The sequence below is a fragment of the Cyprinus carpio genome, chromosome A7, assembly GCF_018340385.1.
Source record: "Cyprinus carpio isolate SPL01 chromosome A7, ASM1834038v1, whole genome shotgun sequence".
NCBI classification, from domain to species: Eukaryota; Metazoa; Chordata; class Actinopteri; order Cypriniformes; family Cyprinidae; genus Cyprinus; species Cyprinus carpio.
In genome coordinates this window covers 9864135-9888979 of record NC_056578.1, presented here as the reverse complement: position 1 = coordinate 9888979, position 24845 = coordinate 9864135, and the positions used below count along the sequence as shown (strand labels likewise).

At 35.3% G+C, this 24845-nt stretch overlaps 2 protein-coding genes across 9 annotated transcripts in view; one reads left to right on the top strand and one right to left on the bottom strand.

Annotated features, from left to right (window-relative positions):
• The window catches only part of LOC109093158 (elongator complex protein 4-like), a 63584-nt gene extending 61803 nt beyond the window's left edge, over positions 1–1781 (top strand). The window contains 1 exon segment of the mRNA XM_042759551.1: positions 1057–1781. Coding sequence (XP_042615485.1) covers positions 1057–1167 — 111 coding nt within the window. The 3' untranslated portion in view covers positions 1168–1781.
• Positions 1782–2136: 355 nt separating this feature from the next.
• LOC109103978 (paired box protein Pax-6-like) lies at positions 2137–21618 on the bottom strand. 8 transcript variants are annotated; one of them, XM_042759549.1, is made up of 13 exons: positions 21477–21618; positions 17936–18075; positions 14617–14670; positions 11611–11741; positions 11302–11340; positions 10997–11212; positions 10616–10781; positions 6671–6829; positions 6500–6582; positions 6257–6407; positions 5891–6003; positions 5606–5747; positions 2137–4378 (listed from the first exon to the last, which is right to left on the bottom strand). In XM_042759549.1, the coding sequence occupies exons 2-13, from the start codon at positions 17946–17948 to the stop codon at positions 4293–4295; spliced, it is 1353 nt and encodes a 450-aa protein (XP_042615483.1). In that variant the 5' UTR covers positions 17949–18075; positions 21477–21618; the 3' UTR covers positions 2137–4292. The 8 variants fall into 8 exon arrangements, with proteins under 8 accessions (XP_042615483.1, XP_042615484.1, XP_018972870.1 ...); XM_042759550.1 differs by lacking the exon at positions 21477–21618 and adding an exon at positions 18234–18413; XM_019117325.2 differs by lacking the exon at positions 21477–21618 and adding an exon at positions 14854–14924 and having other exon boundaries at positions 17936–18168.
• Positions 21619–24845: the final 3227 nt, after the last annotated feature.

Sequence of the window (24845 nt, the reverse complement as noted above, 5' to 3'; positions counted from 1 at the left end):
GCTGAAACAGGCATCTCTGGTTAAAAGCGTTCGTGAGCACTTATTCATTTAAACTGATCGCAGATTGTAAAGGTTCAGTTTGTTGTATTCAGCAATTTTCAAGCAACTTTAGAATATGAATCTATAATACTTAATGATGGTAACAACTGTTGCTCTGTTTTAAAATCTTAGCTGCCCATCTACATCAGTGTTATTTCAGTATTATTTGCTGTTTATAATTTTATAGTATTTATTAATATTTAGAATTCACTTTAGTTTTGGTTTTCAATTTAATTTTAGAGTATGTTTGTCTTTTCTTTTTTTTATGTGATTTTGTAAATTTTTCAGTATGTCCATTTAATCTTATTTTTATTTTAGTGTTAGTAATTTTATATATATATATATTATATATATATATATATATATATATATATATATATATATATATATATATATATATATATATATATATATATATATAGCTTCCAGAGAAATTGCAGAATTCAGTGAATTATACTTATTTTTTATTTTATTTTATTTTATTTTTTATTAGATAATTGCATTATTAGTTAACAAAATGCTAACTATTAGCTCTTTATTTTGCAAATAAATCTGCTCTTTTGGACTTCCTGTTCATCAAAGAAAAAATGTATCACAGTTTCCTCAAAAATATTAAGCAACACAACTGTTTTTAACATTGATAATAATAAGAAATGTTTCATGAGCAGCAAATCAGCACATTAGAATGATTTCTGAAGGATCATGTGACACTGAAGACTGGAGTAATGAAGCTGAAAATTCAGCTTTACATCACAGAAATAAATTATGTTTTAAAAATATATTCAAATAGAAATGTTTATTTTAAATTGTAATGCTATTTCACAAATGTCCTCTTTTTTACTGTATTTTTGATCAAGTAAATGCAGCTTTGGTGAGAAGAAGAGACTATTATGGTTTACTATTATTATGGTCATACTATACTAGTGTACCTGTTTGTTTTGCATTTGTAGCTTTATCACTTGCCCTCCACATTATTCTTTCAGCCTTCCTCTTACATCCTCTTTCTCTCTCTTTCAGAGACTGCATTTGCCTCCAGACCTGTCAGAGACGGTGAGTCGAGTGAGTAAAACAGAACTGGCAGCAGGATGTGGCAGCACTGCCACGGGCAACAAGCACCTAGATTTCTAGTGTATTCTCATTCCTCCTGCACCCTCCGCCTCCCAGTGATGTTCAAGGGCAGGAGAGCGCTGGAGCTCAGCTACGCCAGCACTAGGATACGGTCACACCTGCACTGACACACTCACTCTCATTATTAGTGAATGAGAGTAAGATGGTGCAACGTTTAGTAGTTACACAACATAGGGAAACTTACAAGTGATGTCCAGTGTCACAAAAACCTGACAAGTACCAGTTGCTGTCTTTGGCTAAAGCAAGGATGTGATGCAAATAACAATAACATAGTTTGGCTACCAGTGTCATTTCAGTGCACTTCATGGCTTCCTGATGTTTATCAGCTTAGTTAGCTAATAAATATTTGGTGTCAATAAAGTTTCTAAAAAAGAGAAGAGAAAAAAAAGTAAAATATGTCATGTTTTTATTTAACGTTCAAAACAACCTTTGTGATGGAATTTTTTTTTAACCCTCCACTCCAGTCCAAAACTCTACAAGCTGTATGATTATTTCAGTTTCATAATGTTGCTCTGTTCGGGACATAATTAAAGCAGAAATATTTTTTATAATATATATATACTTTCCTGGCATTTTGATGAAAACACAAAAAATTATCCCCAAAATTATCTGTAAAATCTTGTTCTCATTACTATACTATGAATTTGTTTGACCAATAGAATAAATATAATATAATATATGTCACTTAACGCTTCAAAATAGCACAGTTTATTTACAATTTAATTATAATAACATCCTTTTAATATTCCAACTAAAACTGAAACTGATGTGACCCTGTTTGACTTAGCAGGGAAATTCATTTTTTAATGTAAAAATGCATGCTCAAATTATTATTTTCTGCTTCTGAATAAATCTGCATGTGAAAGCATATATTCATGAGGCAGGTATGTTTTATATACACACGTTAATGTTTCATAACCTAATTTTCATTGCTCATAAATAGTTAGCAGTGTTTACAGTTTTTAAAAAAAAAAATCAGTATATTATATGCAGTCAACTATTTTTTGCCATTATAATTACGTTTATAGAGTGATTACTCTGCTCAAATAGTCACGTGGTGTGACATGAATATATGTTAAGAACAAACATAGTTCATCAATTATTTTGAGCCTAATAAGACGCTAGTTTTGTTGGAAGTGAAATATAACAAGTGTAACTTTAGTAGTGAACTTTTCACTTCCACTGCTGTCTTTGTCGGTGTGTTTGAGCGAGACTAGAGCTGTCCTGACGTCCCATAAGGCACTACCTGACCCAGCTAACATCAGGACCAACCAAACACCCCCAAAAAGCCTTCCACATGGACACTTTCCCTCGGCGTCCCTCCCGCTGAGACAGCAAGTGAAGCAAAATAACTCATTCTGCCACACAATCGCTTCATCTCTCCCTCCGCTCGCTCGGACCGCTTTATTCTTCTCGTTTCTTCCCTCTCTCACCTCCCCCCACGCTCACTCGCTTTTTTTCTCTTCCTTTTAGACCATCGTAACTCTACCAAAACAAGAGCTGGCAGTGTTGAATGGCATAGGCCTTTTCTATTGTGGTGTGTTTTTGTGATGTCTGAGTTGTGTGGAGTCGGCTGGTGCCTTTGTTCACGAGTTCTTTGGTGGTTATGAGGTATGTGGAGAGAAGTGAGGGGTTTTGACGTGCTGGTGCATCTTTAAACGGGTAGTAATGTTTTTAATTATGAATGGTTTTACTTGAAAATGATGTTCATTTTCAATAGGAGTCGTGCATTTTGGAAAATCGTGAAGAAAGCGACGTGTACTGTACAAAATGTTTTTAATAGTTTTCACAAAATACATTTAGAAAGCTTTTAAATAAAGTTAAATTGAAATATCTGCAAGACAGGGTAGACCTTCCGTTTTCCAAAGCATTGCTCTGACACAAAAACCATTACAAGTGTTCGTGTTTCAGGTATGCACAACAAAAACGCAGAATTCAAGAGATGTCAACATGTTGTCAATCATAAATAAGGACTGCGTGATTAAGCCGCAGTCATATATACTCGAAGCCAGTGTACTAGAATGTAAAACAACTTTTTTTTCCTTTACAAAATGTATAGCAACACAAGACTAACGATAAAAAAAGAGAAGATTAAGATTGTTGTGTACTAGATGAAATACAAAGGCTTTGGTCTGTTTTTACAATCAACAATGGTTAAAGTCTGATATGTACTTGTAAACAACTGCCAAACACTTACTTTTTTTTTAAACTCTGTCAAGCATTTTTAATCATAATTACTGGAATTAAATATTTCTAGTCTCACAAAATTATTTGACCGTAGGACACTATAATACAGCTATACCTAACAGACAACTTGTACCTGACCTAAAGAAGTGTTTTTTTTTTTTTTTCTTTTTTTAACAATGCATGAAAATCTGTATAAAACATATTTATAGATTTTTCTCGGGGGCAGTAAATGTGAGAATATATGTATGATCCGCGATAATTCCAGGTGGAGATTTCTACAAATACTTACAATTGGACAGTAGCAAAATGGATGAATGTTATTTTGATGGCAAAGTCTGCCGTTTTATAACTTCCATTTCCTCTTGACGTCACAATTATAAACGATCAAGCACAAACGGCCTCAGAAAATCAGTCTACCCAGCTCCAAACCCTCATATTTAATGACAAACGTCTCAGAAATTTACATAATGGCTGTTGTTCCTTTTGTAGAAAAAAAATAGTGAAGTTGATTTTTAGCCTCGATCTTCTAGCCGGTAACTCTTTGATATGGGCCTGTATGAAGTCTGATCCGTAATCCTGATATTAGCTCAGTAGAAAACAGTCACTATATATCATGCTCCGCCATTTCAAATGGATGCCAGTGCAACATATTTTTGGCTGTTGTCTTTACTTATAAATGCCAATGCAAAAATACAACAAAATAATGGAGATCGAAAATGTGGATGTAGCAGAGGTTTGTTGTTTTTGTTCCATTAAAGTCTCTCTAGCGTCTGGTTTTCCTCTTAAAGGAAGTTTTCAGACCGTGACAAGAATCCACACGCTTCCTCGTCCTCGTATTTGTTTGTGTGTGTCTGTGTGTTTGTGGAAATACTGCTGCAGAGGTCCAGGTTCTCTTTTAGTCTCTGTGTGGAAGTCAAAGGGCAAAGTAACTCTTTTCTTTACTGTAATCTTGACCAATACTGAGACATGTCTGGCTCAGTTCCGGGAACTTGGACAGGGACAGATACTCCAGGGGAGATGAGTCCTATAAATAGAGACAGAATATAGGTCAAAAACATGTCCGTTTGCAAACTTTAAACTTTGGTGTTATGTATGAACCTGGATTGAGAAGTTTGTGTTGTCCACTAAGTGTTTTTAAAAAAAAAAATTTAATGCACTTTAACAAACAGGTTTGTGATGTAATGATTCAAGATGTACTGGAGTTAAAATAAGACAATGAAAGGGATTTTTTTTTTTTTATAAGTGTTAATGATTTTTCAACCCTCTTAAAAATAATGGTTCTTTATTGGCATTGATGGTTCCATGAAAAACATATAAGATCCATGGAATCTTTCCATTGCAAAAAGGAACTCTAAAAAGTTCAAAAATTCTTCACAGTAAAAATATGGTTCTTTTAAGAACTGTTCACTGCAAGCTTCTTTGGAGAATCCAAAACTATTCTCCAAAAAAAAAACTATTTTGGAACCTTTATATTTAAGAGTGAAGGAACAAAAATGATACATAAAATGGGTGAAAACAGAAACACAATTAATACACACAAAATCATGCATTTAAAAAAATAAAAAAATAGGGCAATGCATATTAAATGTGAACAGTTAATTGGTAAAAGAGCATATGCATATAAACTACCGTTCAAAAGGTTTAGAGGATTTTATAAAAAAAAAAAAAAAAAAAAAATATATATATATATATATATATGTGATTTTTTTTTTTTTTTTTTTTTTTTTGTGTGTTTGAAATAAGCCTCTTATGCACACCAATGCTTCATTTATTTGACTCCGTAAAAACAGTAATATTGCGAGACAATATTACATATTAAGATAACTGTTTACTATTTTAAAATATTTTAAAATGTAATTTATTCTTATGATGGTAAAGCTAAATTTTCAGCATCATTACTCCAGCCCTCACTGTTCTCACATGATCCTTCAGAAATCATTCTGATTTGCTGCTCAAGAAATATTTTATTATTACCAATGTCAAAAACAGTTGCGCTGCTTCATATTTTTGTGGTAAGCCTGATACATTTTTATCAAAATTCTTTGATGAAAAGAAAGCTCAAATAACAGCATTTATTTGAAATGTAAATATTTTTTAACGTTATAAATGTTTTTTACTGTCACATTTGACCAATTTAATGCACCCTTGCTGTTTATGTCTTGCGAATCAAAAACTTTCTAACCCCAAACTTTTGAACGGTAGTATAAATGTGCATTTGGTCAAGGGTGCACAATGAACTTATTCTGCCTACCTGTTGAGGTGGTACCAGAAGTTGCCATTGTTTGGCTGTTCATGTGTGCCTGCATATGAGGGGGTGTGTATGTGTCGTAGCTTCGCCCATTCACGGACGGACTGGTGGGCAGCATGCAGGAATAGGAAGATGCCTGGCTTGGCTATAAAAAACAAGAATATATATGTATATAAATATTTAGCTTTTTAGTATCTATAGCACAGAGGAGTTTGAGTTAAATGAAGGAATGGGAGACACTTAAGCAAGCATTATCAAGGGGAAATGAGTGTTCATGATGCTACTCACTTGCATAGGCAGGTTGTTAGCCATTGTGAAGCTGGGCATCGGAGGCAAACCCGTGTACGTGTTGGTCAGAGCCGTGTCTGATCGGCCTAGCATTGACCCTGTTGTGAAGGACACTGGTAAAAGACAAAAGAAAATCAATGCCTAATTCTGCCTGACCGTATTTTAAATCCCTTTATCCAGCCCATACCTAAACTTAACAACTACCTTACTAACTATTAATAAGCAGCAAATTGGGAGTTTGTTCAGGGAAAACTCTTAGTTGATAGTGAATATGTGTTCTCTATTCTAAAGTGTTACAAAAATTTGGTCTTGATGTTAAGACTTTATTGCATGCCTTATATGTTTAAGTTGTGGTGTGCCATTTACCAGGAGTGGTGGGTTGTGGGATTGCCTGGTAGACGCTTGTGTTGAAACTGCTGCTGATGGGAATGTGACTGGAGGAGTTGCTGGCTTGTCGTCGCTGGTTCCTCAGCTTCTCTTCCCTCCTCCATTTGGCTCTTCTGTTTGAGAACCATACCTGCAACACAGAGAAGGTCAGCAGATGTAGACAATAGTAACAGTGAACATGCAGGAGTTGGCATGGTTATAAATTTGCATTAATGTTCTCACCTGTATTCTAGCTTCTGGAAGGTCGATTTTTGCTGCAAGTCTTTCTCTTGCGAAAACATCTGGATAGTGGGTTCTTTCAAACTCTAAAAGCCGATGTGAAAGCGTGTTATTCTGTGTACCTCAGCTGGGTATGAGAGACATTTGTTGTTAATGCTTGCACTTGATGCTCACCTTTTTCCAGCGCTTCAATCTGCTCCTGAGTGAACGACGTTCTGTTTCTTTGCAGTTTTCTTTTCAACTGCAGGCGCATTTGAGTCTCATCTGAATCCTCACCGTTCGAGCTAATGGAGTTAGTGTTCTCGCCTCCATTGTCCTGTTGCTGGCAACCATCTGCAAAAAAAAAAAAGATGAAATAATTGTAGAATCTGTGTAGATCACACAGACCACATTTTGCATAACCTCGGGTCTATTCACACCATGTTGCATCAGTGTTATTTTAGTATTATTTATATGATATTGTAGTAATTATTAAAATTTTGAATTTATTAATATTTTATACTTTCAGTTTTCATTTAAATTTTAGCTCATGATTTATTAAATTGTGTTATGTGCTTTAGTGACACTTTACAATAAGGTTCTATTAGTTAACTAACAATGAGCAAATATTTGTTACAGGATTGCTAATCTTTGTTAGTATTAGTTAATAAAAATAAAGCTGTTCTTTGTTAGTTCATGTTAGATCAGTGCCGTTAAATAGTATTAACAGATACAACTTTTGATTTTAATAATGTTTTAGTAAATGCTGAAATTAACATTAACTAAGAATAATTAATGCATTTGAAGTATTTTTCTTTATTAGTTCATGTTAAATAATATGCAGTTCACTAATGTTAAAAAATTGAACCTTATTGTAAAGTGATGCCTGTGCTTTTGTCATTAATATTATTATTATGATAAATTTTTCTATATAGCTTTATTTAAATTTCAGTTAAAGCAATTTTAGTACTTCAACTAAAACATATCTATTTCAGTTAGTTGCCAAGGCAATTTCTAAGTAGATTTCTAAGATTAAGAATTTCATTCTTTTTTTTTTCCTTTTTTTTTTTGCTTTAATTCATTGGTCAATAGTAATAATAATAATAATTTATAATAATATTTTATTTGCATAACTGATTTGCATGAATAATTGACCAAAAAAGTATCAAACAAAAAAAGTAAAGTAAATAAAATATTTTATTTTGTAATTTTATAATAGAATAGAGTTTGTATTTGTTGTGAATACGCCTCTAGACTCAGGCCAGGAATTGTCAGCATCATCTGCATAGCTCTGTAACAAAGTACCAAAAGAAACACATTGAATCATCCTCAGGCTCTCTTGGGTGTTTTCATACGCAGCACATATAATGTATAGGGATTCTTAGTGCTATTCACCGTATGGGTGTCCAGGGACCTATTGAGGTGACCACCAACACTTGAATAGAGAGCTGCTTTTCTCTATGACACAATACCACCAGAAGAATGAGGGGAACCATTAAACTGTGCAGACAGAGATGGGCTGCCAGGCCTTTTTCGTCAGGCTCAAATTCTCCCGAGGGCACAATTGGAAAGGAACAACAAAAAGAGAGGCGTGCAGTGCTCAGCATTGTATAACACAAGGATCTAGTCAACAGAGCTTTCAGTTCAGTATGTTAACCTCTACACACCACTGTCATTAATCAAAGAAGCCCAGGCAGGGCCTGTTAAACGCCAGTTAGGATTTATACGTTCAACAGGAGATGACCATTGAAAGACCTTTCATTGCTTTAGGATGGGTTAGAGAAGTCTCTCCGATCAGAACAAGTCCATTTCAGACTGTTTCACCTGCAGTGACTCGCTGGTTGATATGGAAACTCGTTTCCGCCACAGAATATAAAACTTTAAAAGATAATTGCAACTTTTTCTAAACTCACAACTGCAAGTTATAAAGTCCATTTCTGAGGAAAAAATTTCATACGACCGTGAGTTTATATCTCGCAATTCTGACTGTATAACACTATTTAACATTCTACTGTTAGTGTTATCTGTATGCACCAAGGGTCCGAGAGTAACGCAGTTTCAATTCTCTGTATGTGTGTACTGTACATGTGGAAGAATTGACAATAAAGCAGACTTGACTTGACTCAATTAGAAGTTTATATCGCATATTTTTTATATCTCGCAATTCTGTTTACAAAAAAAAAAAAAAAGAATTGAAAGATATAAACATGAAAAGCAAGATAACCTAAAAAAAAAAAATGCTCACTCTCATGTCATTCCAAACTAGTGTTATTTTTGTATCTTTGAGAAACTATTAATAGTTTTTTTATTATGAATCACTTTATTTCTAGAGTTTCTGTTTTATTTTTTTTTACATTTTAAAGTTCAAGTAATTTTGTTGTGTTTTGTCATTTTTAATGGTTTTTGTTTATATATGCATATATAGTATATATGTGTTATCATTACAAGTGTGTGTGTGTGTATATATATATATATATATATATATATATATATACACATACCTTTAAAAAGCACAATAACAGTTGTCCATACAGTATGACTAGTGCACTATATTCCAAGTCTTTTGAACCTGTATGATAGTTCTTTTAAAGTCTCATCTGGAATGACACAAGGGTGAATATTTTAACTTTAGGGGTGAATTATTCCTTTTAGCAGCACATTATTGCACAAACATAAAGTAAATGTCATTTGCATTTTTCTTGTTTAATATTAATATTCTCAGACAGTGTTTGTGATGCTGTGAACATCCACACGCAGGATTCTGATTCATCAACCTGATTAGCAACAAACTATTCATCAGCTAAACTTTTTTTCATTGTCTCCTCTAACCAAATCCTGTGCGTGCTCTCTCTCTCCCTAAAAAAAAAGCAACCTCTAATGAGCAATTACAGAGAGACAGAGCTGTGCCTGTCACAGATTCTTGCATGTGACAGAAACATCTTTTGTCCCGGGACGCACAGTGCTTTTCTCTCACTCCCCATGGGGTGCAAATGATGTGGAGGGCAGTGGCAGGGGGAGGGGGCAGGTGGTAGTGCATGGACACTTCCACCGAAAACTCTGTTCCTAGTCACACAAATCCAAGAGCCGGACAGGAGCCGTATTGAAATGAGCGATTAATTAGTGCTAACTCCTCAATTAATGAGTGGCCTTTTCCACATCTAAGTTTGCTAATGGCACGCTATTCTACATTCTGTATAATAATCTCAGATGGACTGAGATATACTGTAGATCACTACAAGAGATTTTTTTTTTTCAAACACTTTTCAAAACAAATAAAATAATTCTGTGAATTTATAATAAAATACAATAACACTTTACAACAAGATCCCATTAGTTAATGCATTAACTAACAATGAACAATACATTTCTCTATATTAATCTTTGTTCATGTTATTTCATAAAAATGCAACTGTTCATTGTTAGTTCATGTTAGCTCAGGTCCATTGAATAAAATTAACAAATAAAATAAAATAAAATAAAAACTTTTGACTTTAATAATGTACGAGTAAATGTTGAAATTAACATTAAATAAGATTCAAAAATGCATTAAAAGTATTTTTCATTGTTAGATCATGTTAACTTTCATAGTTAACTAATGTTAACAAATGAAACATTATTGTAAAGTGTTCCTTAAAATACCATAGTATTTATGCTAAATTAATAATAATGTATATATGTACATTACTGTATACATTATATGGATATACTGTATAGTTTACTTTATTAATTAAAAATAGTTTAATATATTGTACTTTATTATATTGAATATTGTCATCAATTTGGTAGAATTATAGTACAATATGGTATAATAAAATAATACAAATCATGATGACTATGATTATTATCATGATTATTATGGATGATGTTATTGTTGTTAATTTCTATTTTTAAAAAATCATTAATATTACTGACTTTTTTTTTGCTGCATTTTTTGTTGTTGCTGTGCCTTTTTGTTGTTTATATGTTATTATTATGGTTAATAATTTTATTATTAAAATATTACAGATATGAAAAAACTCAGTTTATTTATTTATTTATTTATTTATGCAGTTGTTTTGTTGTTGCTGTTCCTTTTTGTAGTTGATATGATCCAATTTAGCTGCTGACAGTGATGCTCTTATTGCTTTTAGACTGTCTCACCTTGATTTGGTTGTCCTGGCACAGACGTACCAGTGTACCATCCCGGGCGAGTCCCCCACGTGCCGGTCTGTCCGTTGAGCATTCTCAGCTTGTCGTACATGCCATCTGCACCCATCTGTTGCTTTTCGCTAGCCAGGTTGCGTAGGACTCGATTTATCGACGACACCTGAAAGGTATAAAGCAGACCGTCAGTCAAGGGCTGTGTGTTCCAGCCTTAAAATGGCATGTTACTTTATTATAGCTCCCTCCATGAATGCTATTTGTATTTATGAATCTGTAAATTCTTACAATATGGATAAATGCAAACAATTATTCTGTTTTGTCAATGAAAATGTTTTTTGCACAATTAAATGATGCAAATGAAGCATTATTTGCACTTACGCTCGGTATGTTATCGTTGGTGCACGCCCCTTCAGACAGCAGCCTGTCCCGAATTTCCCAGGCAAAGATCGAGGGACACTCCCTCTTGTACTGTGCTATTCTGCCGACCACTTCAGGCGTCGCTACCCTCGGTTTGCTGCCTCCGATGGCTCGCGGTCGGATGGAGCCGGTCTCATAATATCTCCCCAAAATCTTGCTCACACACCCATTCGACACCTGAATGAACAGCAATATACACAATTCACATACATTATTTAAGACTAAAGTGAAATAATGTAAAGTGCTTCAAACAGTTATACGCTTACGTTCTTATTGTCCAGTTGGACTTTTGCATCATCATGGGTCTATGAACACAGAAAATATGCCTTAAAATTGCTAGGATGATTTCATTGCGATGGGGGTCACACTTTACGTTAGTGTTTGTTTGTTTACTGCGCAATACAAATGAATAGCACATGCTTAATATTTGAATAAAGTATCTTTTTATATTGTGATCCGTTTTATTTACCTGTACTATTTGATTGTATGTGACCATGATTCGACTTTTAACTAAGTTTAATTATTCCACTAGGACACATAAAGCTTGTGGATGTACAAATGGGCTTCACGGTCACCTGCAGAATCCTGGAGATGTCGCAGGGTCGTGCTCCACTATGAGCGAGTTCGACGATCTTCTGTCTGGTGGAGTCCGGTAACGGTCTGCCGTTCACAAACACCCCGCCGAGCTGGTTGACGCCACTGTGACCTGTGGCACATGGAGACATGACAAATTGGCTCGTCTTTCCCCTCAAAAACATTCCCTCAATTGGTGTCCCATTGTCCAGAGTAAAGCACCACTTCTTGGAGCTTTTCTTTGATCAGTGTTACTGACAAACAGAGTCAGATTAGAGCAAAAAAAAAGTGGATTTTTACATCACAATGTCCATGTTACATAATATACTATGTCAGTGCAATCAATAACTACAAAATAATTGCACATTAAATACATTACACAAATAAGTGTAACCAACAAAGGAAACTTGCATTTTTTTCAAATGAATAATAAAGAGCCTCTAAATTTAAATTATCTTAAATATACAATGGAAAAAGTAACAATGTGCATTTGTTAAGCTTTCTGATCTGACTCTTAAAAATTCACTGGGGATTCAGGCAAGTGATATATTCTGTGTGACCAACAAAGTAAACTTTGTCATTATTTTTTAAATGAATAATCAACATTATCTGACCATCCTTAATAATCCAAGCTAAGTTTTGCATTTACACAAGTCGTAATGCCCTATAAATCAACATTTGAATGTCATGCACTTCAATTGACGCACACGATCAGCTGATGAAATGACCTGAGTCTGAACATCACCATTCAAGTGAACTGAAATTTTCATAATCAAATTGCCCTCGAGAACAGCTTTCCGCAAGACCGTACACCAGTGTTTGGAAACTCTCGTTCACACCACACTAACAAATCCCTAATAAAATAAGCACCCATTGCCATTCAAGTACAGCAGACCATCTGAAATAGACCAAGCATACGGCAGTGATGCTTTCCATCATAATAGCAATGTGTGAAATATCTAGATGTTAAAGCAAAGCAGGACCCAAAAAGCTCAGAAGAATTTGAAAAGCTCATACCAGTTTGGCGTATTTTGATGCGACGTGAAAGTCCAATGAAAAGTCAATTCAAAGCGAGCAAAAAAACTGAGGTGAATCCTTATGAAAAGCCTCCCTTGGAGTGTGTGTGTGTGTGTGTGTGCTCTAGCTCTCTGTTCCTCTCTCATCTGACTGCAGGAGCCCGAGCTCCTAAGCAATAAATAAGCTCCAAATATAGAAGAAGAGGGGGGAAAATATGATGAGACTCTCTGACATTTGTCTTTAGAATAAAGCTAGCTGCACGTCAAGTTTGAGCTTAATTTCTGGAAATAGGCGGAGGTCGCCTCGGATCATGCATGGAAGGCTCATTGAAAAGATCAGCTGAAGTACTTGTGGCAGGACTGTCACTTTATATGACACTGCTTTGCTTTTGAAAAACGCATCGTCACGACAAATAGTAGCATGATAAAACAACCCTTTCTGTCTGCATTTGGATATCAGACAAAACTGGATCCTGCTCTTGTTGCCTTCAAGGGAGGCTTCATTTTATTTCTAGCTATAGGGGCAATGCACGGGCACGAGGACAGGGGCGTGCGTGTTTCTAAACATATTAAAACTGACAAAGCTTTATTTCAGTCTGTCGTACTGTTTGTAACAAACCCCACATCTGCTACTGTCCTTTTGTGGGAAGTACACCATTGAAAAAAGCCACTAAATTTAAAATATCTCACAGTGGAAAAGGTGAAAATGTGCAGTTCTGAGCCTTTAAAATTTATTGGTGTCATAAATGAAGCTTGTTCATTTAAATACCACATCCAACTGGACTAATTTTAATGAACCTGATTTATTTAAACACTGATGCTGCACAACAAACGTGTGATAATCTGTCCAAATCCAGTGGAATAATCCACCAATAATTCCAGGATTAGTTGGATTTAATAGACTCTTGAAGGTAAGAAGGCGTGCATTTTTATCAAATGAATCCATTTGATTGATGACACCATCACAGAGAAACATGACCTGGCCTGTCATTTCACAGTTCAAAGGTTAAGTCTTAATAAACATAATTCCCCAGGGTGTAGGACTGTAGATCTGGCCTGGTGGCAGTCATAATGAGACTTGTATTTTATTGCTCCCCTACTAATAGGGAAACATATGTTGTGAATTTTGAACATCAATCCTAAATCTCCAGGCCAAACTGGAGATTTAAAACAGATTTTTTTTTTTTTTTTTTTTGCATTTAAATGTGTTATTTATTTTTACATTTAATTGCAAATATTAAAAAAATGCCACATTTCTCAATTTATCTTTCTATACATATATTTTACTATTCATTATTTGGGTTCTGTCTTATATTTCCATGACTGACTAATGTATAATTGCATTACATAATCACAAAGAAATAATTCCAGAAGCATTTATCATATGTCAGACCTCTGATCCTACAGTAAGAAACAAATGCATGAACTAAGTGATGCAGTGCCGTTTACAGAATAACATAACTCCCTTTTCTTCCCCTCAAGCAAGCACGGAAAATCCTGAAATCAAATCCTGCAATCATCAAACTATTTCATGTGTCCCGTTTCGTGCATTAGCTGTTTCGGCACTGTCAAGTCCTCTGTGGAAGTTGGCAACTATTTTCTGCATTAATCTAGCCAGAGCTGCGTTTATTTGTTACCAACTCAAGCAGAAATAAACATCTCCTCCCCCATCAGCATTTCGTTTATTCATACTCGACATATATGTAAAATGCAGTTTGCATCCGTTCAGCTTTTCTTTTAAATATCAACACGAAATAACAGAAAAGTGTTGGAATTTTCTCTGGAGAAAATATTCGCATTTTAATGCCTCACATTTGTACCAAAATTCAAACTTTCGCATATTTTGTATTTATTTAAATATTTAAATTCCCATCAGAAATGCAATGCAATTAAAGTTTAATCGTAAATGAAAATAAAGCAGTCAGCCATTGAATAAACAGCAATTATTAATAAGAAAACACACATGAGTGGCTTAATAAAAATTGCACTTACTGTTTTGCATCATGGACGCCACTCCTGATTCCCACGTGGGTTGGTTATGGTATTCTATTTATGACAAAGAAAATAAATAGAGTTAGTGTTGAAATCCAGATTTTTTCTCTCTCTCTTTCCTTCTATCTTTTTTTTTCGGCGTTGCATTTACGGCCGATGCATCTCAACGCATAAAGGAGTCAAAAGATGTATTTGGGAATAACCCTTTCTAGGGGAATTTCAGCGTTAAAAACTTGCCTGGTAACAGAGTTGACTGTCCGATTAAAACAATTTAGCCCTTCATTTGCGTCTGACTATTTAGATCATTCCTAGGATAGAGCAAAAGAGTAATATTAGTGCGGATGACTTTTATTCAGTTCTATTTTAAATGCATATAAAAGCTAACGGAGGTTCTTCTTTCTTTTTTAACAATTTTATTCGTACTTTATATGCAGCCTTTTGCACCTGTCATTTGTTTATTTATTCTTTTGGCACATTAAATATATATAAAAAATAATAATCTGTGCTATTAAATATAAAATTGAAGTGAAATATAACAAAGGGTAACTAGAAAATAGAATCGTGTTTCCGTCTCAGTTTCTTGGTGGTCTGTGAAAAAAAAAAAGTTCAACCTTCCTCTTTAGATCTTCCCGTCAAAAGTGTACAGTGACACACGCTGTCTACTTCGCATCAGTGCTCTGAAAAGTGAGAACTGGAGGGGGGTGAGAGGATCCTAACAAAGCCTGCTGGAGCTCAACAATGCGCCTCTTTTACCTTCTATACCCAAACCCAGCCAGCACAACTCGGCCTCTGCAACTAGCAACACAACCTCCCACCAAACGTACCAATACTTGCCCGAATACAAAGAGCCGAGGGCACCCTGCCCCCCAGACGACCATCCACACACACACACACAACATGCACTGTCACTTTCCTGACGGCCATGACCTCGGTGCCCGAACCCCAATGCGTGTTTCTGTTTGTGAGGTTTGGGGAAAATAGAAAAGTAATTTCGCGTTATAAATATCTGGAGGTGTTTGTGTAACGGGTGTGGGTTGTTAGGGGTTGTAAAAGGATGCAACAGCCCAGTAGGGTGCTCAATTGGGAAAAAAACAATTGCAATAAAGGATCTATTCACAGACATTGCTAAAAAGGGGCCCAGGGAAGGAAAGTCTTTCGTTTCATTTTCTCTCAAGACGCTGAAATAACAAAACCGGTGTGTCCGTTTTCATTCGCCCTCTTCCCAAGATTGAAGAACTAGTGCCTGATTAAATAAAATAAAAAACATTTAAACTTCACCTTAACAGTAAATTTAACTTACTTTAATAAGCATTCTTTAACACTTAAATTTAGTGTTTTAAAGTTTTTTTTTTCTGTAACATTTTGTTGATTTGTTTCTTCAAATACTATTTTTATTATTGACGACGTTAATCTCTAACATTAACTCTTACATGCTACCACAAAATAGAACCATTTAAATATTTTTTAAATAGCTATTTGCGATGGCCTAATGGTTAGAGAGTCGGGGGAGTTGTGGCCTAATGGTTAGAGAGTCTCTTTGGGTGGGGGGAGTGCATGTACAGTTCTCTCTCCACCTTCAATACCACTGGGTGGGGGGAGTGCATGTACAGTTCTCTCTCCACCTTCAATACCACGACTTAGGTGCCCTTGAGCAAGGCATCGAACCCCCAACTGCTCCCCGGGCGCCACAGCATAAAAATGGCTGCCCACTGCTCCGGGTGTGTGTTCACAGTGTGTGTGTGTGTGTTCACTGCTATGTGTGTGTGTGCACTTCGGATGGGTTAAATGCAGAGCACTAATTCTGAGTATGGGTCACCATACTTGGCTGAATGTCACGTCACTTTCACTTTTTTCACTTTCACTTTCACTATATATATATATACAATTTTAATTGAATTTTTAATACATAATTTGTCGAGAGAGATTGCCGGTTATTAAACGTCATTAGTACAAAATGTGTCTTCATCAATGTTGATATTGTCATATCTTTAAAAATAGTCAGCTTATAAAACAAGTAGCTTATATGTATATATATATATATATATGTGTGTGTGTGTGTGTGTATATATATGTATATGTAAAAAAAAAAAGTTGCGTGAAATGGAAAAACAAAAACCCGCAAGTAAAATCAAAATGCATTAAATACCTAATGTGACGATTAAATCTTTTAATCACTCTTAATCACAGTAAAATGTTAATTGTTTTGTGCTCTTTTAATTCGCTCTCGCTGTAAGTGCATTGAGACTCGTTAATGATTTATCTAACGCTGTTGTTGTTGTTGTTGTTGTTTATGAGGTTAACTAGGATCTCATCTGCATTTCTTTCGTTTGTGTAATCCTTAACTACAATTGCTTTAATTAAACATGCTTATTCAGGAAACAGTGTTCTCCATAAGCATCATTCACATGCACACATGCATCTGGATGTGTACAAAAGCGCAGTGGGAAGTTTTGAAGGATCTGACATTAACATGCCCTAATCATCTTATACTGCCATCGACGGGGAAATCTTTTGTTATTTGGAGCTACATTTATTTAGTGAAGGTTTATAAGGACTTGAGCGTCCTAATGCCATAGAAACACTAGTAGAATAAGTAGGCCTGGTGAATATTTGCTGGGTAAAATAAACGAGTGCGCTGTGATGGTTAGTTTTAAGTTAATAAAATTTAATAAATAATTTTATTTAGTTAATTTCATTAGGGCGTTATATATTTATGTTTATCTTTAGACTACATATTTAACATAAAAGTAAAAAAAGCTTTTGTCTTGACAGCGCATTAGTCCAATAACAGGCTACTGAACTTTATTATCTGGACTTTTTTTTTAATCGCTTACAATTACAAAAACTCTAAATATGATTAATCTTACAATCCAAAAAATAATAAACAAGCAGGTCCTCGTGAGATTCAGGCAAATCTTTAAGAAGGCACTCGGCTGATGAATCAAACTGACACCTTTCCTCAACGGGTCAATGCATTCCCGTGCTCCGCAAAAAAACACAGTTCAGGCCTAATGTGGCTTCTAACTCCTGCCTCTCACAGATACACATTTACTGTGCGCAAACAGCAGTTGATTCTATCTAAAAAGTAGACAGAAAAAATATATAGCATCATCTTAAAGTGCTGCTCTGTTTAGTTATTTAGTTTGTGAGTTAGCATATAAACTATTAATAAGGCGAGCACGTTTTTATTTTTATGACTCGGCAACACCACTTATAATAACCTTAATGTCATTAATAAACAAAAATGGGATGGATCACTTCAATAAAATTCTGAATCCCACACTAACAACTAACTTAATTTTTTAACACGCGCACTCACCTTTTTGAGGCATTCTGCTCCACCGCCTGAGCCCTTCCGAGCAAACTGCTGAAACTGGGAAATAAACAATTGGTTTCCAATAGTAATTTCTTCTCAGAATATATGTTTTGCCAGCGTTCCTCTATCTGGAAGGAAATTCCCTGCGAAGGAGACACAGATTGACAGTGAGCGGAGATGTCAGGACTGCTCAGGGACTGAGAGTGTGTGTGCTCGCATGTGAAGTGAGTGAGTGAGTGAGAGAGACAGTGAGAAAGAGAGAGAGAGAGAGAGCGCGCGCGAGAGAGACTGTGGAACACACCTATTCTGATTGGTGATAGTACTGATGTATTTAGTCTGTCTGTCCCCGCTTGCAGCGCTTTACCGGCCCACTGGAGAAGCACTGACCCTCTGCCATCACAGAACAGAAAACAGGCCACTTCTGAACCAACTAATCAGTCCGCGCATGCAAATGCTGAGCGCCCCCTCTCAAACTCACTCAATATTGCTTTACTCAATGGTGCAGGATTGCTTCAGTCTGTTTCTGTTAGATGCACTGCTTAAATCTCACCACTGGGCTTAAGTTCACTTAGAAAAAAAGCATTTCAGTGTTTTGTAGTTTTTAGCTCTTTTGTCTTATGTGTTTTCACATTGCAATTTGGCCTGAAAAGTAAGATTAATAACTTAAGTCATGTTTTACACTATTATACTTACATAGTTATTAAATAAGGCAGATTATATTTGAATTAAATTAAATTGCTTTTACATTTTGTTATTATTTTTACTATACATTATAATAAAGAAAATCGAATTTGTAAATTAAACACCGATTACTGGAGTAGGTTTTACAAGAAATACTAAAGTTTTTCTATTTAAAATTTTCACGTTTAATTCAATGTTACTTGCCGTTTTTTAATTGTGAAATTTACTAGTTTCTGAGTGAAAATTTGTTTCTACACTATTTTTCTCAGTGTAAGGCTTTATTATCTGAATATGTAATATGTGTAACATGGACTATACTGTAAAATGTTGCAGCAACTCTCCCACGAAAATCTGCGTTTTTACGGAATATTCCTGAGTGATTGTTTGCTTGAGGCTTTTAGGTCCTGAGAGATCTGGCCCTCCGTGACACTGATACAAGAAAGCAACCTGTTGACAGCTGTGAATTCAAAAGGAGCACCTGTTTGCTCTGTGCATTAAGTGCACTTGCAAATGGTCCCTGGTGCAACTGGCTAAAACAAACGCAAACACTCTCCACGTGCTTTTGTTGACACTCACGCGCTTTTGCACAATATCTGCGCGTGGAGGTTACCTCCGTGTCCACGTGGCCGGATTTTCCCCCTAATTTCACTGTTCACTCATTTTACAGCATGTTCCTATGAGTCACAAACAGTGAAGACCTCTGTCTAGTAGCCTAGTACTTTCTGTTTGCAACAGTGGGGGAACGTGATTTTAAAATGCAAATAAAATAAAATCATGAGGAACATACAGGTCCCATAGGTAAACTGGCTCATGCAGGATATAATGCATGCATATTACATTTTGATTTTTGCAAAATTTAACTGCTAATATCGACCAAAAAAAAAAAAAAAAAAATGTGTAACTCGGTGTTATTTGTATCTTAAACTTACTATACTTTTCCCATATTTATATGCCTAAACTCAGCTGTACTAATTAATGTCGAGTAGGTGCATTCATTTATTATGGAAGCTAATCTATCTATGAATGTATATATGTATCTATCTATCTATCTATCTATCTATCTGAGCACCACGAAACCCGTCTCGCATATTCACACATCGGCACAGCCGAAAGCAACCCTTCCGCGTCTGCATGTACTCGGCTGTACAGTCGTAACTCGAGTAGCGTGTGGGATTAAAAAAAGACACGGTAATCATTGCATTCACTTTCCCAGACATATGCAAAGTTAGGAAATAGTCAAAGCTCATCAATAAACTATCTAGCAGGGTGAATGAGAGCCCCCGAGAACTATTGCGTCCCTGACTGTGTCACTAAAAGGAGACAAACGACACTGCCGAGGAGTAAAAAGAAGCCTCAATGGAAATGGATAATAAACAGCTCTGTCCCTGTATGGGCCCTGTAGAGTTTCTGTCTGTTTTACTCCTCCGAATGTTTCCACAATTAGCTCTTCTTATCTGTGTTTTGGTCTTTGCCTCTGATTACTTAGTAGCCTAATCCACTTTAAAATATTCATTTTTAAATGTACTCTGTTGTGTGTGCGTGTGTGTGTATATACAGTATATATATATATATATATATGACACACACAAAAAGAATGTCCTAAACTTTGTAATTGTGCCATAGCTGTTGATTCCTCTTTTAGATAACTTGTAAATCCTCTCAGTGTTAATGAGGTGTCTTTAGGATGTGGTCTAATTCAGGGGGCATCACCCTCCAGGCCATACAAACCCATACATCAAATGAACCCTGCAGATAGCAATTTTACACGCAAAGCAATTAGCCCAATTGGGATTAGTAACTGCTAATACGAAGTCGTGAAAAGTAATCCCTAATCTCGTAGCTGTTTCGCTCTTGGGCAAAGCGGTCACTGTGTCTTCTCAAAACTTTTTAGAAAAGGAGAACGAGGGGAGGGAATGGGACTGACGTCATACTTCAGAAGAACTCGAACGAAAGAGTGAATAAATAAAAATATAATCAATATACGGACTAAAGTTCTGCCGCCATAGACGTTTACTCACCAATGTCCATGTTTTTTACTTAATCTTTTTCATGTAATACTTATTTATGATTTATTTTTTGATAATAATTACAATTTAATGACGTAATGTTAAATTATAATAGAAAAACGCCAAACCTAACATTATTATTATCATTAAGAAGAAGAATAAGAAGAATGTTTATACAAATTAGTAATTTTAATTGCTTTGAGAAACTGGAGACACAATTTTGACATTTCTTCTTTCACTGAATTACATTAATTTGCGTTCCAAAGCAAAAGTCAAAGCAAAAAAACGTCCTTTAAAAGCGAAAGATTTTTAATCTAATAAAAACTTTTTTAAAACATTAAAAATATATTTTAAGGTGATGTAATTTGTGAACTGTAGCTGTCTTTATCTACACTAATGAATTTACACAATTCCTTACATTTTATAAAAATGTTGCCTACTAAAATAACCATTCCAAATGCAGATTTAACTTTGTCTATATTTGACAAAATGGTTAATTAAATATTTTATGGCTACTTTAAGAGTTGAGGGATAAGAGAGGAGAAATATTAAGATGGAAAATTACTATATAAACAAACATAGTCCTGTCCAAATCCATCAACAAGAGCCAAATTAAATATTTTCCATGAATATATATCACTTGTATCTTTTAGTTGGTTATAATTTATGTTTTGTAACAGCTTTTCAAATAAAACATTTATAGTGAAATTGGAAAATTAACATTATAGACGAAATCAAAAGTATTTTCCTTAATGAACACAGATCGTGCATTTGCGTTTTTTTTTTTTTTTTTTTTTTTTTTTTCTTCTTCTTCTGAGGACTGAGGTTAAAACATGCATTATTTTATCTTAACTTACCGGGATATTTCTGACTCTGATCAATATCCTGCTGTTTCAAGCCCTTTGCGACTGAATGAATTAAAACGAGTCTCATGAGTCCAGATTGTGTGTCACTTTTGAATCCCGTTCGGAGAGGAAATGTCAGTGAGAATGAAAAAAAAAAAACAATGTAACCCTCACTCACTGTAAACTTTCTCTTAATATCAGCCTCAGTTCTCCACCGATTGGTCAGATGACGCGCAACGTCACGCTGGAAAATAGTCCTCATATAGCCATGCATGCAACGCATCACGGGGAACTCCAAGCGCTCACATTAGCCTCGATTTTCAACAGCTGGCATGATTATTGCCCTACATTTCCAGGGAAGAATTATGAGCTTCTGTTTTAAATCATGGTGTTTCCTAAAGAAGACATACATCTGAGCTTTTCTTTGATTTGAAACGATTGTTTAATTTCAATATATATTAAATACCACATATAGAATTGTATAATAAATAGTAATATATATTAACGTATCCTAAACATATAATAATATAATGATAATGAATAATATGAATAAAATATATTTCAAATGCACTAACCACTATACTGATTAAAAAACAAATTCTGAAAATAATTTAAAAATAATGTATTTTGCTGATTGAGATCATCACATATATTTCATATGCACAACAAGTCTTATTGAAATAAATGATCTTTGCTATATGCTATAATTTCACAATTTTTTGACATTTTTGAATATCTTTTATCAATATTTGAAAATATAATTTCCAGCCTGTTTTTATAAAAACTTTAAATTGTCAAACGCTATTTTTCCAGTCTCACTTTTTGATCCCAGGTTGCTATCCGTCTGTTAAGCAAATATTGGCCGAGGCGTCACGGAGATCTTATTTACTCTACTCATTCAGGTGGAAAATCAAATGGTTAACCGGTACAACAGCACGTTTAGTGAAAGTGTTTGTTTCCACATAGCTGGTTGTGTGAGGTTTTCTTTAGTGTCCATCAATGCTGTTCTTCACGACTGTTTCTGGACTATTTGTCCTGAATGGAGAGCTGTTGCGCATTTAACAACATGTATGCAGTTGAAACATAGAAGCTCACAGCCCCTTATAATATGAGTAAATGAGAAGAAATATAGTATTTACTCCATATGACGTGTCTACAGATGTCACTGTCCATGGTGCGTAAATGCGCAACAATTCTGCGGTGTGTCTCTCAGGAAATGAATAGGTTGTGTTGGTTCTTTAGGACGTATGGAGCAGGTATGGGGCGCACGAGCATTACTCAGCTCTTTGTTTGACGTAACCACAATTAAGGGCCACAGAAACCGTGCAACGCTGCAGGGTTCTCCAGGTGATCGCTGGAAACCGCACGCCTTATCATGAGGTCAATAAAAGAAGACGCTGCGCAGCGGCCGGACCAGGTGCCTCCGTTCCCTGCTCCACGATGATCCCTCTCTCAAGAACCCGACCAGGCGTGAAGGAAAATCTGTTCAGTCGGCTTCTCAGCACCCTCTCTCTCCCTCTATCTCTCTTACACACACACACACACACACACACACTCACTGCTCTTATAGCATGTGTTTTTTTATAACAACAACTAAGCAGGCTAGTGTTATAATTTCAATAATCAGTTTTTGATATGTGAAGTGATCATTTTGTGATTACATTTATTCCATTGTTTAATATTTTTGTTTACACGTTGTAGATAGATAGATAGATAGATAGATAGGCTTTATTTTTCCTGCGTCAGGAAAGGTGAGAAATTTGAGTGTTAACGAGTCCAAGATATAATGAAATCTTTTTTTAAATTTAGTTTCCGACATTTGTAGTTCTTGAAAACTGCATACATTTTAATAAAACGTTCTTACCGTTTTCTATAAATAATTAAAAAGTAATAAAGTAATACTTTCCTTGCACTTTTAACACACGTGAGTGTAAACCTCAAAATTATTTAAATAAAGTTTTTAAAACATATTTTAAAGTATTTTTATTTCAAGTTATTATTTTTGAATCACTAATAAACTATTCCAACGTTAGTTTCACGTAACCTTCAAAACGTGACTTTTATGTCAAAATATTGGTAATTCCTAAAATTGTGGATTTAATTTATTTGATTCAGCTTTTTCAGGTCTCAACCAAAAAGGCAGAGGGGATGGGCCCTTTTCTTGCATTTCAAGCAATGCCTTCATGGTCTGCTATTGGAATAACTTAATGGCTGGCCTTTACTCGCAACTATCCACGCAGAAGAAGCATGTGAGCATGTCATGGATCTTTTGTTTACTGCTGCTTATGCTTGCATACAGTTCAGGATTTGACCAGACATTACAGATATCAGACTATTTTGGGTTATGCATTGTCGTCGTGTTTGAATGTACCAATCTCAGTTTCTTTTCTCTTTTTTATGCACAAAATTGCATAAACAATTATAAGCACTCATACTATTTCTCATTTTTCTGCACCCATAATGAGATTGAATTTAAAAAGATTAAGATTGTATTTAATTGCAATATTAATGTGTGTATAGGGGGTCTTTTCAAATCTCTACCTTCAGGTCCTTGTCGTCCCAGTTTTCTCTAGGATGCTGATGGCTTTGTTATGTGTATTATTTGTATTTGGGTTTTTCAGCAGTATGTGTGAATCTCTCCCCCTTTTTAATTTAAGCAGCTCACCCCCGGCCCCGGACAGAGACATTAGCAGAATTCCCTCAGGCTGATCGCAATCAATTTATCCGGCGCAGACAGCAAAGCCCTGGATGTTAGAAACTCACTTTACCTCAATGTGACAAGCTTGAATACGACCCACAATCTGAAAACACAGTTAGAATAAAGATTCAGAGGCACGCCTCGATTATACAGTGCGCCCAAAGCTCATAACAATCGTGTAGCATTCATGGAAACTCTAATGACAAAAATGCAATAGTTTTTTTTTTTTTTTTTTTTTTTTTAATAGACAGATTTGTTGTACAGTTGTTTTTGGAGGCGTTTACAAAATTTCATTTCATCAAACTAACTGGCATCTGCAACAATCGCTTAAACGATCCAATGCTTTTTCTTGTTCCAAGATGATTCCTAGTGGATGTTTGAAGTTCCTCTCAAATCCACACAGGTGTCATAGCTGGTGGACTATATGGACAGAAAACCTTTTATCCTAATTTGAAAAAAGTCTAGCATTGTTAAAGATTAATCAACATTTGATGGAATAAATTGGCATTTTTTATTTTTTTTTTGCATTTCAAAGAGTACCAGAAGTAGCGCGCAGACCCCTGAAATGATATGGACTGTAGACGCAGGATGAAATGATTGACACCTGCCAGCGACGCTGCGCCAGTGATTGATCGTGATGCGCGGGGCTGGCAGCAATAACACGGTAAATGGAGAGGGGAGAC